Source organism: Bombina bombina, chromosome 6, assembly GCF_027579735.1.
Source record: "Bombina bombina isolate aBomBom1 chromosome 6, aBomBom1.pri, whole genome shotgun sequence".
Classification (NCBI taxonomy): Eukaryota; Metazoa; Chordata; class Amphibia; order Anura; family Bombinatoridae; genus Bombina; species Bombina bombina.
The window spans coordinates 508,859,878-508,876,098 of NC_069504.1; the positions used below are offsets into that span (position 1 = coordinate 508,859,878).

Below are 16,221 nucleotides of genomic sequence, written 5' to 3' on the forward strand. Positions count from 1 at the left end.
AAATGTGAGAAGCTGTAGCTAGACCAAATGGAAGGGCAAAAAACTGGTAGTGTTTGTCTAGGAATGCAAACCTTGATGGTTATCTTTGGGGATAGGGATTTGCAGGTGTGCATCCTTGAGGTCTATAGTAGACATGAATTAACCCTGTTGTATTAAGGGCAAACATTTGCAAATTGTTTCCATCTTGAAAGTGGGGACACTGACAAACTTGTTTTTAAATCTAAAATAGGTCTGAAAGTCCCTTCCTTCTTTGTGGGACAATGAACAGATTAAAACAGCGTAAAACCCTTGACCCTGTTGAGACATAGGCACTGAAATACAGGGAGTGCAGAATTATTAGGCAAGTTGTATTTTTGAGGATTAATTTTATTATTGAACAACAACCATGTTCTCAATGAACCCAAAAAACTCATTAATATCAAAGCTGAATATTTTTGGAAGTAGTTTTTAGTTTGTTTTTAGTTTTAGCTATTTTAGGGGGATATCTGTGTGTGCAGGTGACTATTACTGTGCATAATTATTAGGCAACTTAACAAAAAACAAATATATACCCATTTCAATTATTTATTTTTACCAGTGAAACCAATATAACATCTCAACATTCACAAATATACATTTCTGACATTCAAAAACAAAACAAAAACAAATCAGTGACCAATATAGCCACCTTTCTTTGCAAGGACACTCAAAAGCCTGCCATCCATGGATTCTGTCAGTGTTTTGATCTGTTCACCATCAACATTGCGTGCAGCAGCAACCACAGCCTCCCAGACACTGTTCAGAGAGGTGTACTGTTTTCCCTCCTTGTAAATCTCACATTTGATGATGGACCACAGGTTCTCAATGGGGTTCAGATCAGGTGAACAAGGAGGCCATGCCATTAGATTTTCTTCTTTTATACCCTTTCTTGCCAGCCACGCTGTGGAGTACTTGGACGCGTGTGATGGAGCATTGTCCTGCATGAAAATCATGTTTTTCTTGAAGGATGCAGACTTCTTCCTGTACCACTGCTTGAAGAAGTTGTCTTCCAGAAACTGGAAGTAGGACTGGGAGTTGAGCTTGACTCCATCCTCAACCCGAAAAGGCCCCACAAGCTCATCTTTGATGATACCAGCCCAAACCAGTACTCCACCTTGCTGGCGTCTGAGTCGGACTGGAGCTCTCTGCCCTTTACCAATCCAGCCACGGGCCCATCCATCTGGCCCATCAAGACTCACTCTCATTTCATCAGTCCATAAAACCTTAGAAAAATCAGTCTTGAGATATTTCTTGGCCCAGTCTTGACGTTTCAGCTTGTGTGTCTTGTTCAGTGGTGGTCGTCTTTCAGCCTTTCTTACCTTGGCCATGTCTCTGAGTATTGCACACCTTGTGCTTTTGGGCACTCCAGTGATGTTGCAGCTCTGAAATATGGCCAAACTGGTGGCAAGTGGCATCTTGGCAGCTGCACGCTTGACTTTTCTCAATTCATGGGCAGTTATTTTGCTCCTTGGTTTTTCCACACGCTTCTTGCGACCCTGTTGACTATTTTGAATGAAACGCTTGATTGTTCGATGATCACGCTTCAGAAGCTTTGCAATTTTAAGAGTGCTGCATCCCTCTGGAAGATATCTCACTATTTTTGACTTTTCTGAGCCTGTCAAGTCCTTCTTTTGACCCATTTTGCCAAAGGAAAGGAAGTTGCCTAATAATTATGCACACCTGATATAGGGTGTTGATGTCATAAGACCACACCCCTTCTCATTACAGAGATGCACATCACCTAATATGCTTAATTGGTAGTAGGCTTTCGAGCCTATACAGCTTGGAGTAAGACAACATGCATAAAGAGGATGATGTGGTCAAAATACTCATTTGCCTAATAATTCTGCACTCCCTGTAATGACTCCCATATCCTCTAAATCCTGAACACATTGCATGAAGGCAGCTGCCGTATTACAGGATCTTTGGGGACATGAGACAGATGGAATCATCCAGAGGAGGCCTGAGGCGAAAAACTATCCTGTAACAGTGGGATATGATATTTTCAACCTACGGCCCTTGACTGACTTAAACTTGGCCTTCTGGAAAAGACTCAGTCTGCCCCCTGCCAGAACAGATTCTGGTCTGGAGGCCGCACCTTCAAGCAATTTGGTGTTGGTGACTTCTTGTTCTTTGCACAGAAGAATAGGGCTTCTAGGCCGGCTTGGAGAACTCAGACTTTTAAGAAGAGGAGGATTTCTGGTCTCCTGAGGAACAAAACCTATTACTTGGTCCGTTCGTTCCTTTAGATTTTTTGTCCTGAGGAAGAAAAGTTTATTTACCTCCAGTATTAGTCTTAATGATTGAGTCCAGTTCAGAACCAAATAGAATCTTAGTTTGGAAGGATAGAGTCATGCCTGCTGACAAATAATTTAACCATAATGTCGTTCTTGCAAGGACTGCCATAGACATATTCGATATGTCCACTACTGCGTCGCATATAAAGGCATTATCCATTTTGAGGTCCTTAATGCAATTCTGGAGGTCCTCAGCAGAGGATTGTTTTGCAGCCATTTTGGTTAAGGAACCGCACCAAAGGGCCCCTGCCGCAGCCACATAGGTGATAGACACTGCTGGTTTAAGCAGAAGACCAGTCTGAAGGAAGAGCTTTCTCAAGAAAGACTAATTTGCTGTCTATTGATAGAGGCGCTATCCTCTATGAGGATAGTAGTGCATCTGGAAAGAGTGAAAATAGCTCCATCAACTTTTGGCATGGTTTTACACAATTCCACATTTTGTTATGGAATCGGGTACATCCTCTTAAACCTGGAAGAACATTTAACCGGATTACTGGTTTGTTTTCAGCAGTTTTTTTCCTCAGAAATTCCCAGAGTTCTAAGTACCTCATGTAACAAGGTGGGGATATGCTCCACTTTAAATCTGAAAGCTTTTTTAAATTCAAGGTCAGGAGCAGGGTCCTGTTCACCAGATGACACTTCCCCATCTGAACTGGACGATTTTAAATCTTCAGAGTCAGAGCTTAGAAGCAAGCCAGGAATTTGAGGTTGTGGGGAAGAAGCTTGCATGCTCACATCAAACGATGAATGTAAATCCCCAGGCTTGCGTTTATGCTTACTTGCCTTGGGGATAGCCGCTAAATATTTTGCCATTGCTATGTGTAAATTATTTTAAAATTTGGGGGTAAAATCAGTACTAGCCCCCTAAGTAAAATACACATCTGCAAGAATAACCAATAGGCTGAGAAATGAACCAGGCCTATGAAAAAACAGGCTAACAATTTGACCCCAAAAGACCCCCTGGCAGCTCTTGAGTGTGTATTCACCCCCCCCCCCTCCAGTGACAGGGCACAGATGGCTTCTTCCTAGCTTCTCTGCAGCCATGAAGTGAAGGAAAGAGGCTCAATGTAGTGAAATAAATTAATTGAATAAAAGTTATAAAAAATGTCCTTAAAATACTCCAAAATGATTCTGCCATGCTGCAGAGGTGAGCCACATGATTAACAGGAGAACCCATGACAGCATAGAGCGATCAGCGTTTCTCTCAAAGGGGTATATACCTGTTTTTAAAAAAGTGCAATAAAGACTTCACCAGAGTCAAAATAGTAATCTGTTATGAAGGTAAGCACTCCCCCCAAGTATTGCAAGTAATGTATGGCATCTGGGTTCCAACAAAGAGAAAATAATTGTGTCAGCAGGAGTGTAGGCTGAGTCCCATGGCTATGCTTTACCTGCGTGTAAAGTACCTTCTAATAGCCTGTGGGCTTTGTTTGTACCTGAAGTAGCACCCCCTCCACTCGCTTACCGAGCATCAGGCTGCAGAACTGTCCAGTAGAGAGCCCATCCAGTGCTTGTACAAGTACAGCAGAGCATTTCTGAAAAAAAAATGTCCCTGTATCGCTCAAAGTGCTTGAAATCTCTTCTTTCTGAATAATACAATCCTATTGCTCAAATCAGCCAATAGGGTTTAAGCAGCTATCATCCTATTGGCCGATTTGAATTTTTCAGCCTATAGGAATGCAACGGTGTTCAAATATAAAAGGGGTACCTTGCATTCAAGCTTCAGTGTGCGGCGGTCGATTGCATGAAGCGGACGTTCTGCGCTGGATGTCGCCGCAGTTCCAGGACAGCTCTGTTCTGCCACCGCTCGGCACCACCGGGAAGAAGATAGAAGATGCCCCCGCGATGGAGGAAGATGTCGTCGCCTGGATGAAGATGGATGTCCGGACTTTGCGAACTGTGAGTAGATTTCCTGGGGTTAGTGTTAGTTTTTTTTGGGGCGTTTTTTTTTTAGATTAGGTTTATTTATTTTAATAGGCAGTAAAAGAGCTGAATGCTTAGACTTAGGTTTTTATTATTTTGGGGGGTTTACTGTTAGGGGGGACTTTTTTAGCTTAGTGCTATAAGGGCTATTGGTAGTTTATTATTAGGTTAGGGGGCGTTTTTATTTTGGGGTGGCTTTTTTGTTTTTATAGGGGTATTAGATTAGGTGTAATTTTTATTATTTTGGATGATTTGTTTATTATTTTTTGTAATCTTAGTGTCTTTATTTTTCGTAATTTTAGTGGGTTTTTTTTTAATAATGTTAGATTCTTTTATTGTTTTCGTGTTAAATTGTTTTAATCTTGTAATTTAGGTTTTTTATTTGTAGTTTTTTTTATTTCACAGGTAAGTCTTTATTTTAAGATAGTTATATTGTAAATTTAATTTAAAGTTAGGGGGGGTGTTAGGTTTAGGGGTTAATATTTTCATTTAGTGATTTGCGATGTGAGGAACCGGCGGTTTAGGGGTTAATAGGTTTAGTTTAGTATTAGTGATGTGGGGGCCGGCGGTTTAGGGGTTAATAGGTTTATTATAGTAGTAGCGATGTGGGGGCTGGCGGTTTAGGGGTTAATAGCTTTATATAGCGTTGGTGATGTGGGTGGCGGATTAGAGGTTAATAGGGTTATTATAGTATTTGCGATGCAGGAGGGTGGCGGTTTAGGGGTTAATAGGTAGTTTATGGGTGTCATTGTACTTTGTAACATTTTAGTTATGAGTTTTGTGAAACATTTTTGTTTTGCAAAAGCCATAACTACTGGTCTCAGATCACGGAATGGATCACGGCAGTAACGCTAGCATTTTAGCTGGAACGCACAACCTGTAATACAGGCGCAATGAAAATCCCGCACTCAAGTCATTTTTTGGAGTGCGGAATGGTGAGTTGCGTTACAGTTTAAAACGCATACCTATACTGCCATGACTTGTAATACGGGAGACCTGCCATTCCACGCGCAATGGCCAATTTTTCAGCGGTATAGCCGTACCGTACCATACAGCAAAACTTGTAATCTAGGTCTTAGTATTTAGGAGTATAGGTCAGAATGTAGAAAAACAAAATAGTGACTCCATTCAAAGGTTATAATTATGAATGGCTATCTAGAACTTGATTGTAAAGTCACCCCTTATTTTAGTTAGTTGGATTTTTTCACCAGCTTTCTTAGATTGTAGAAATACTGTGGCTGAAATATTTCTCCCTTGGGTATTTTCTTATTCTATATAAATCCATAATCCTGTGGTCTGTTCCCTACTTTAACCCTTTGAGTGCTAAGCACTTTCCCAACTGGGTGCTAATATTTTCTATGGCTTTTTTAAAAAAATGTTTTTTAACTTTTTTCATTTTTTTTACAGACCCCCAAGACTTACACTGTTGGAGAGGTTTGGCGATTACCTTTCCAACAGTGGGTCTTGGGGGTCTGTAGCTGCTTAGATGCCTGAGATACAGGCTTCTAAGCAGCATGCCCCTCCTCCTATACTTAACATTGTTAAGTAAAAATAAAGTTGTGCTGTGACATCACCGCGCATCACGTGAAGCCCCGGCGAAGCGGTTAGGAGCCCCCAGATCTCCCTCAAGGTGGGAGAGTGCTCATGACGGCTCTGAGCCGTCATTAGCACCAGAGTGAGAAACTCTGTGACGGCTCAGAACTGTCATTAGCACTCAAAGGGTTAATATGGTTTTAGGTCTGCAAAATCAAACTTGAGACCCAAGTGTCACAAGTCAGTCTTCCAGTGAATTTTATCTGCCCCAACGTATCTTCTACCTCTGCATTGGCAACAAACAAAGTGTTTCTCTTCTGTGAAAGGCATGCATTCTTGTCCTTGCTCTGTTCATTCGATGGGTTTCTTTTATGATCTTCTAAATTGCCTCACTATATGATTAACCCTTATGCACAGAAAATGCGTTATATTTCTACAAAGTGCAAGTGTTTTGTGCGTTTACCATTCCCTCTTTCTCCAATCCCCTTGTTTATTTTTTCACAATTGCTACCTTCCCCGTTCAGTCACAACTCTATCTTTCTTTTTTCTTCATCTCATAGTATTAAAAAACACACAAAACAAAAGGGAAGTCTAATTGTACTACCACATAGAAGATTATGATTGCTTCTTCATGCTTAACAACTTTATCATTCCTTTTGTATTACTGTATCTACTAATTAGTAAAGGGACAGACTAGTCAAAATTAAACTTCCATGATTCAATATTAAACAACTTTCCAATTCACTTTTATCATCAAATTAGCTGTGTTCTCTTGGTATTCTTAGTTGAAAGCTAATCCTAGGTAGATTCATATGCTAATTTCTAAGCCCTTGAAGGTCGTCTCTTATCTCAATGCATTTGACAGTTTTTCACAGCTAGTTCATGTGTGCCATATAGATAACATTGTGCTCACGCCCGTGGAGTTTCATAGGAGAGGGCACTGATTGGCTAAAATTCAAGTCTGTCAAAATAACAAATAAGGGGGAAGTCTGCAGAGGCTTAGATACAAGGTAATCACAGAGGTAAAAAGTATATTAATATAACCGTATTGTTTATGCAAAACTGGTGAATGGGTAATAAAAGGGATTATCTATCTTTTTAAACAATAAAAAATCTGGAGTAAACTGTCCCTTTAAAAGAACAGTAAACCTCTTTGTATTGCATTGCTTACCTTCAACTCTTTCCAAACATTTTTAAGAGCTTGTTTTTCAACTATTGGGTGCTCCATGCTGGCCAGTGCTGCAGCCTCCTGCAGCAAGCTTTTTTTATTTAGATTTTTAAAAGACAGTTGGTACAACCAATCAGATGCCAGATTACATCCCCTATAGGATAAAGGGGGCACACACCTGCTGTAACTAGTTCTTGATTATCTGGAAAGAGTTACAGGTAAACCTTGCATAGTCTGGGCTGAAATTGGAGCAAACATTTAGATTTACAGAGCCTTTAAACTGTATTGCTTTGCAATAAAAATATATCATATAATCAACAATAAATCAAGTAAAATGACACATAGTACGTTTATGTTAAAGAAACATGAAACCAAAAACTGTTCTTTCATGATTTAGATCGGACATACAATTTTAAACAACTTTCCAATTTACTTCTATGATCTAATTTGCTTTGTTCTTTTGGTATCCTTTGTTGAAAAGCATACCTAGGTAGGCTCTGGAGCTAGCTGCTGATTGGGGGCTGCACATATATGCCTGTGTCATTTGCTTACCAATGTGTTCAGTTAGCTGATAAAATAAGTAAACTAGAAAGTAATGCTCTAGCTGAATATTGAAAATTGTGGGTTTTGTGTTGCTTTAATTCCTTTTGCTGCTGTACGACTTTGCTGTTTCAAACCAGGTTTTCTCCATAACCTCTTTACCCGTATCCACTAGCGTAAGCAAATGCTTCCATCCAGTTTTTGCAGTTATCATCAAGTATTCCTCATTTTCTGGAAATAAAAGAACACTGTATCTCGCCATTACAAGCGACTGAGCAAACCTACAGCACACCAAAATGAACAGCGATTGTCTTTCATCTGTAGTTAACGGGAGGATGCTTTCAAATCCTGCGAGTACAAATCCTCCTACATGAAGTGGGTCACTGCTCTCAATCATCATATACATTATAGTTATTGCTACTTCAAAAACATAGTATCCCAAGCTCATGTCGCTAAAATCCAGAACTCCTGATATTTGATACTGGTCCTGAGCATTTTCAGACGTCGAATTTGTTTTCTGCACAAGTATATTGTGGTCATTAAGGTCTCCATGATTTATACCTCAAAAAAAACAAAAAACAAATATGAAAACATGAAACATTGTTAAAGGGGTATTAAAATCAAATTTCATTCCCTATAGCGAGCTAGATTACAAGTGGAGCGCTATTTAGAGTTTTCGCTAGAGCGCTAACTGCGCTAGCAGTAAACTGTTTGTGTGCCCTATAAAAGGGCCTTTTGTAGGGCATTGCTCTAAAGCACTGGTTTTTAAACCTATCCTCGGGCCTCCCCAACAGCCCAGGTTTACTTATCAGCTGATTATTTCACCTGTGCTCCAGTTCAGATATCCTCAAAATGTGGCCTGTTAGGGAGGCCCAGGACAGGTTTGAAAACCAGTGCCCTAAAATGAACCTGCTATTTTTCTTTAAAAAAAAAAAAAAAAACTACCACTTTCTAATAAAGGCATAAATATTTTTGGTAATTGGTTTGTTATCTTTGTAATGGTAGTTTTTTTTGTTTTTACAGTAATGTTCATTTTTTAATTATTACAGTAATTTTTTTATTTTTTGTAATGTTAGTTTTTTTGTTTTTTTTTATTTGTTTTTTTGTTACAGTAATGTTAGGTTTGTTTTTTTAAAAGGTAAGGTTAGATTTTTTTTTACATTTCTCAGGTAAGTTTTTATTTTTTAAGGGTAGTTAAGTTATTTTGTAAAGGCAGTTGTTAGTCTATTTTGGGTTAACTTAACTTTTTTGGGTTGGGGGTTTAGATTTTAGTTGGTTACTTTGTTGTGGTGGGGTGTGGTTGCTTAGGGGTTCATAGTGTAATTTAGTGCAACGGTTTCCTCTGGACAAACTCTTTACAAGACCTTTCAGGTCACGTAAAAAGTTTGAGCGATAAATGCGCAATCACATTTACTTTCAACTTGTAGTATGAGCGCAAATTACCGCTCAACGCTACCCATAAAAAATATGGTAGGTGTAAATTTTAATCTTGCAATCTCGTTTACACTGTTCGCGCTAACGATAGTGCTCCACTAGTAATCTAGCCCAAAATGTTTAATAAAACAACATTACAGTAATCATTCATTTTGTCTACTTTTGCCGTAAAATATTATGCTTGTTCCACTCCCTTCAGAGGGACGGGAGTGCTTACACCATACGTAAGGGACAATAAACTCAAAAATGTCATTCCCCATACAAAGCTGAATTATGCATAGTTAAAGAAATGTTTCAATAAACTTTCATTGTTTATTTTGCCTGCTTTTCCTGCAGTTTAGGTCTGAAAATTATATTGTTTCCACTCCTTTTCAGACTGACAGGAGTGCATTCTGTGGAATGCAGAACCCTTGTCACTCGTACATGCTGCACGGTGATTCGCTGATATGTGCAGGAGCTGAAGGACTTTTTAGGGTTTGTGTCCCAAGCCTGCAAAACAATGCAAAAATTTCGGTTTCAGATGCTTTGAAAACATTTATTGTTCATGCAGACCTTTTGCACTAAATAATTTCTGATGCATTAATAAAAAAAAATACTTTTAGGGCGACTAAAGTAAAAAACAGAATTTATGCTTACCTGATAAATTTCTTTCTCTTACAGTGTGTCCGGTCCACGGCTTCATCCTTACTTGTGGGATATTCTCATTCCCTACAGGAAGTGGCAAAGAGAACACACAGCAGAGCTGTCCATATAGCTCCCCTTAGGCTCCTCCCCCCAGTCATTCGACCGACGGTTAGGAGAAAAAGGAGAACCATAGGGTGCAGTGGTGACTGTAGTTTACAAAAATAATTTTAGACCTGACTAAATCGCCAGGGTGGGCCGTGGACCGGACACACCGTAAGAGAAAGAAATTTATCAGGTAAGCATAAATTTTGTTTTCTCTTACATGTGTGTCCGGTCCACGGCTTCATCCTTACTTGTGGGAACCAATACCAAAGCTTTAGGACACGGATGAAGGGAGGGAAACAGCCAGGTAACCTAAACGGAAGGCACCACTGCTTGTAAAACCTTTCTCCCAAAAATAGCCTCCGAAGAAGCAAAAGTATCGAATTTGTAAAATTTGGCAAATGTATGCAGGGAAGACCAAGTCGCTGCCTTACAAATCTGTTCAACAGAAGGCTCGTTCTTGAAGGCCCATGTGGAAGCCACAGCTCTAGTGGAGTGAGCGGTAATTCGTTTAGGAGGCTGCCGTCCGGCAGTCTCATAAGCCAATCGGATGATGCTTTTCAGCCAGAAGGAAAGAGAGGTAGCAGTTGTTTTCTGACCTCTCCTCTTATCAGAATAAACGACAAACAAGGATGATGTTTGTCTGAAATCTTTTGTTGCTTCTAAATAGAATTTTAAAGCACGAACCACATCTAGATTGTGTAACTGACGTTCCTTTTTAGAAACTGGATTAGGACACAGAGAAGGAACAACTATTTCCTGGTTAATATTCTTATTGGAAAACTAACTTTGGAAGAAAACCAGGCTTGGTACGCAAAACAACCTTATCTGTATGGAACACCAGATAGGGTAAGGTACACTGCAAAGCAGGCAATTCAGAAACTCTTTGAGCAGAAGAAATAGCAACCAAAAACAAAACTTTCCAAGATAGTAACTTAATATCTACGGAATGTAGAGGTTCAAACGGAACCCCTTGAAGAACTGAAAGAACTAAATTTAGACTCCATGGAGGAGCCACAGGTCTGTAAACAGGTTTGATCCTAACTAAGGCCTGTACAAACGCCTGCACATCTGGCACAGCTGCCAGACGCTTATGCAACAGAATAGACAGAGCAGATATCTGTCCTTCAATGAATTAGCTGACAATCCTTTCTCCAATCCTTCTTGGAGGAAAGATAACAACCTTGGAATCCTAATCTTACTCCACGAGTAACCCTTGGATTCGCACCAACAAAGATATTTTCGCCATATCTTATGATAAATTTTCCTAGTAACAGGCTTTCTAGCATGGATCAGAGTATCTATAACTGATTCAGAGAACCCATGCTTAGCTAGAATTAAGCGTTCAATCTCCAAGCAGTCAGTTGCAGAGAAACTAGGTTTGCCACGCGTCCCTTCTGGGGTCAACAATGGGGAACATTTTCTTAAATATAGGGGGGGGGGGACAAAAGGAACACCTGGTCTCTCCCACTCCCTGGTCACAATATCCGCCACCCTCTTAGGTATCGGAAATGCATCAGTGTGTACCGGGACCTCTAAGAATTTGTCCATTTTACACAATTTTACCGGGACCACCAAGGGGTCACAATCATCTAGCGTAGCTAAAACCTCCTTAAACAGGGCGCGGAGGTGCTCTAGCTTAAATTTAAATGCTATAGTATCTGGCTCTGCCTGCTGAGCAACTTTTCCTGAGTCAGAAATTTCTCCCTCAGACAGGCCCTCCCTCACCGCCAAGTCAGATTGATGTGAGGGCACTACAGATAAATTATCCGCTGCGTCTGATTGCTCATTTTCTGTATTTAAAACTGAGCTATCGCGCTTTCTTGGAAATTCTGGCAGTTTGGATAAAAAAGCTGCGAGAGAATTATCCATGATTGTTGCTAATTGCTGCAAAGTAACAGGGATCGATGCGTTAGATGTGCTGGGCATCACCTGCGCGGGCATAACTGGTGTTGACACAGAAGGGGAAGATAAAATACTCTCCTCGTTACCTTCAGCTAAAGATACATCTTGGGCTACATTTTTAAGTGTCATTGTATGGTCCTTAAACTGCTTGGACACTATAGCACACTTCAAACATAAATTCAATGGGGGTACCGCCATGGCCTTTAAACATATAGAACAAGCGCTATCTGAAGGCTCAGACATGTTTGACAGACTTAGACAGCACTAAAATGCAATAAAAAATACTTTTGACAAAAACGTTACTGTGTCTTTAAATAATAAAAGAGCACACTTTATTACCAAAACATCAAAAAACCATCAAGGAAACATCCGATTTTAATGAAATGTTCACCACATTATCCTAATGCTTTGAAAAGATTGCACACAAATTTTCAGCTCAATTAACCCCTTAATGCCCAAACCGGAGCTAAAACATGAATTTGTACTATGCCACAGCTTCTGCTGAGGCTTTTACCGTCCTTAGGGATTATATGGAGTAGAAATAAGCCTGTCTGAAGTCCCTCTGAAGTCTCTGGACACCACACATGAGGCTGCATGAACTTTCTTGTCAAAAACAACTGCGCAACTGAGGCGCGAAAATGAGGCCTCCTCCTCTGCATTACACAGTGCTGGGGCCTTTCTGAGGAGATTAGGAGTCTAATCAAATGCCAGGCGAATAAAAAAAAACCATAAGCGTTTTTATAAGTCACAAAAACACCTAAACTATAAATAATTATGCTAAGAAGCAATCGATTAAGCCCAAAATAGTGTCAACCAGCAACTAAGCCCTTTATTTAAGCCATTATTTTATACATAGTCTAAGAAACATGGCTTACCTTCCCCTATGGGGATTACAGACAGTCTTCTAGCATTACTGGGTTTTGTTAGAAAAATGACTGATCATACCTGAAGCAGTTAAGCCTGCAAACTGTTCCCCCCAACTGAAGTTCTCCTGTATTCAACTGTCCTGCGTGGGAACAGCAATGGATTTTAGTTACTGATGCTAAAATCATAGTCCTCTCAGCAGAAATCTTCATCACTTACTGCTTCAGAGTAAATAGTACAAGCCGGCACTATTTTAAAATAACAAACTTTTGATAGAAGAAATAAAAACTACAAACTAACACCACAAACTCTTTACCACCCCCGTGGAGATGCTACTTGTTTAGAGCGGCAAAGAGAATGACTGGGGGGGCGGAGCCTAAGGGGAGCTATATGGACAGCTCTGCTGTGTGTTCTCTTTGCCACTTCCTGTAGGGAATGAGAATATCCCACAAGTAAGGATGAAGCCGTGGACCGGACACACCAATGTAAGAGAAATTAAAGTTTCATGATTCAGATAGAGCATGCAATTTAAGAACACTTTCCAGTATACTTATATTATCAAAATGTGCACATTCTTTTAATATGCACACTTTACGAGGCCCCAGCTCCTACTGAGCATGTGCAAAAGTGCACAGTATATACGTATATGTATTTTGTGATTGGCTGATGGCTGTCACATGATATAAGGGGAGGGAATATTGGATTAACTGACATTTTCTAAAAAATATTCTACTTCTCATTTCAAATTCAAAGTAATTGTTTTTGCATTTTATTTTTATTGTGTTTTTGTTAATTATTCAATTGTACTGTATTTTGTGGTGCTTTAAGTGTGAAATGTAAATGATCCTGCAATAATTTACACAGCCATTGCTCAGATCAGAACACAAACTCATTTACATCTGTCCCTAATTGGCCACAGCAAATGAGACCAGGAACACCAGGCTTTTCAAGGGTTGTAGGCCTGAACCGTTCTTGATTTGAAAAATTTGTTTTTAAAACATTTATTTTGTCAGAAGATCTTTTGCCACGTGTTAATATAAAAAAATAATTTAATATACCTTTAATACAGTCAAAGGGAGACTGACAGCTCAGAATGGGGAACGAAGGTAAAAAAAAAAAAACGGTTCTGTAATAGTAAAGTTAATATTTAATACTTATAGGGACACTAAACCCAAATTTTTTCTTTCGTGATTTCAGATAGACTATGTCGTTTTTATCAACTTTCTAATTTACTCCTTTTATCGTTTTTTTTTTAATTCTCTTGCTATCTTTATTTAAAAAGCAGGAAAGTAAAGCATAGAGCCGGCTGATTTTTGGTTCAGAACCTGAGTTAGGCTTGTTTATTGGTGGCTAAATGTCAGCCACCAATACGCAAGCGCTATCCATGGTGCTGAACCAAAAATAGGTCGGCTCCTATGCTTTATAGCCCTACTTTTTAAATAAAGATAGCAAGAGAACAAAGAAAAATTGATAATAGGAGTAAATTAGAAAGTTGATAAAGTGAAGATCAATTTTCATGTGAAAGTGCCCGTTTTTTAAAAAAACTATTAAAAACAAGGGCACTTTCATTCATGAAAATTGACATTTCAGCCGTTTTTTGTTTTTTTTTTAAATATAATTACCTTTTCTTCTTGAAGCCGCTCCAGTGCTTCACCAGCCCGTCGCAAGCCTCTTCGCACGTCAGCAAATTCCGGCATCCTCCAATCACGGCTTTCCCCCCCCCCCGGGGTAACGCCGTGATTGGAGGAAGCCGGTTTTGTCTATGCTGGGTAAGTAAACCAGGAAGAAGCAGGCGGGACATTGTTTCAGAATGGCGATACGGCGTTTCAGAAGAACAAGGTAAGTATTTTTAAAATACGGTGCTATGTCAATTTTCATGAATGACAGTGCCCCTGTTTTTAATAATTTTTTTAAAAAACCGGGCACTTTCACATGAAAATTGACCTTCACTTTAACATTGCATGCTCTATCTGAATCATGAAAGAAAAAAATTGGGTTTAGTATCCCTTTAACAAAAACACATACCCATTATCCTAATTTATTCAAATACAAATGGGTAGTTCAATGGACAGCTGCTACATTTGGATACATTTAAATAAAGGCTTAAAAGAACATGGTACACACTTTCATGATTCAGATAGAGCAGGGGTTCGCCAACCTTTCGGACCTCAGGGACCACTAAACTCACAATTTTGAATCCCGTGGACCACTAACATGATTTTTTTTTTTTTTAAAGGTACAAACCTTTATAATGTGTGTGTGTGTGTGTATATATATATATATATATATACACACATATATATATATATATATATATATATATATACACACACACACACACACACACACATACGCATACTGTACATAACTAGTATAACCATAACTAAGAAGAACTAAGAGAATACTTCCAAATGACAGATGAAGGGTGAGTGCCAACTTTTTAGTTGGAGGCAGAAAGTGGGAAAAAAAGAATTATGTTTAAAAGGACCACAAGACTTCCAAGTTAAGAATTATTCAAAACTACTTATGATCATGGACAGACATTGGAGTCATAAATTAAGTTTATATCAGAAAGCTCTCAATATGGATGTGAGCGAACCACGACTGATGTTACTGGCAATTACTATAATACTGGTGGGATATGGCTGATCTGCTGGATGGCAATTACTGGAATTCAGGTGGAATGGCTTTGTGGGCGGGAAAATTATTAGAATGAAATATAATTAATATTTAATTTAAAAAAAAATAGAAGATGGAGGAGAAGAAGACAGTGATGTAAATCTATCTGAAGGAATTAGGAAAACTACTACAAAGAGACAGGTAAAGGGAAGAAAATAAATGAAATATAAGCGAGAATTATTTTTTTTAAGATTTTCTTTTTTTTTTTTATACTTTATTTCCACTATTTCAAGCCAAAGCTATACCAACCACTGCTGGCTTTAGAATGGAAGCATCTTGCTCTGAGCAGTGCGCCGGACGGGAGGAGTTAAAAATACAATCTAGCAACGCAAGCTGCGCAGTACTACGCAATGTGTGTTGGGAGATTCTAATTTAACTCCTCCTCCGTCTGTTTTTACTGATGTCCAGCCAGGCACTGTAGGGAGTTGCAGCGCGACTGAGGTGACACCATCAGAGGAGATTAATTCCTGCTTGATGGTGGGACAGACCACCAAATCTTCTCGCGGACCAATTAGAAAATTGGTTAAAATTGTATGCTCTATCTGATAGAGCATACAATTTTAACCAATTTTCTAATTTACTTCTATTATCACATTTGCTCCATTGTAACCTTTGTTGAAGGCGCAGCAATGCACTACTGGGAGCTAGCCGAATATATCACGTGAGCCAATGAAAAGATATATTTGCAGCTGCCAATCAGCACTTAGCTCCCAGTAGTGCATTGCTGCACCTGAGCCTTCCTAGGCATACATTTCCACAAAGGATACAAAGAGAAGGAAGCAAATTAGATAAAAAAGTAATTTAGAAAGTTGTTTTAAATTGTATGCACTGTCAGAAACATGAAATAAAAATGTGGGGTTTTGAGTCCTTTAAAAGCAGGGCTTGAGACACCCAGGGAGCCACTGGCTTCTAGAATTTTACCCCTTGCTCCATATCTATATACAAATACCACTGTCTGGCTCCTAAATATTCTTACTGGCTACTACATTTGTCTAAAGGGACATGGCTAAAAATAAACTGCCCCACTAAGGGCTAGATTACAAGTGAGGCGCAAACGGTTTTGTGCTAGCACAATCGTGTTTTTGCGAGCCATTTTAATTTCGCTAATATTACAAATAGAGCAAAATTTCTAGC

General features: G+C 39.3%; 1 protein-coding gene across 2 annotated transcripts in view; it reads right to left on the reverse strand.

Moving 5' to 3' along the window:
- Nucleotides 1-7,269: 7,269 nt before the first annotated feature.
- HYKK (hydroxylysine kinase) overlaps nucleotides 7,270-16,221 on the reverse strand; it is a 33,154-nt gene continuing 24,202 nt past the window's right edge. For both annotated transcript variants that reach the window (XM_053717403.1, XM_053717402.1), the window contains exon 5: nucleotides 7,270-8,040. In XM_053717403.1, the coding sequence (XP_053573378.1) occupies nucleotides 7,577-8,040 (464 nt within the window). In that variant the 3' untranslated portion in view covers nucleotides 7,270-7,576. The remainder of the gene's footprint in view (nucleotides 8,041-16,221) is intronic.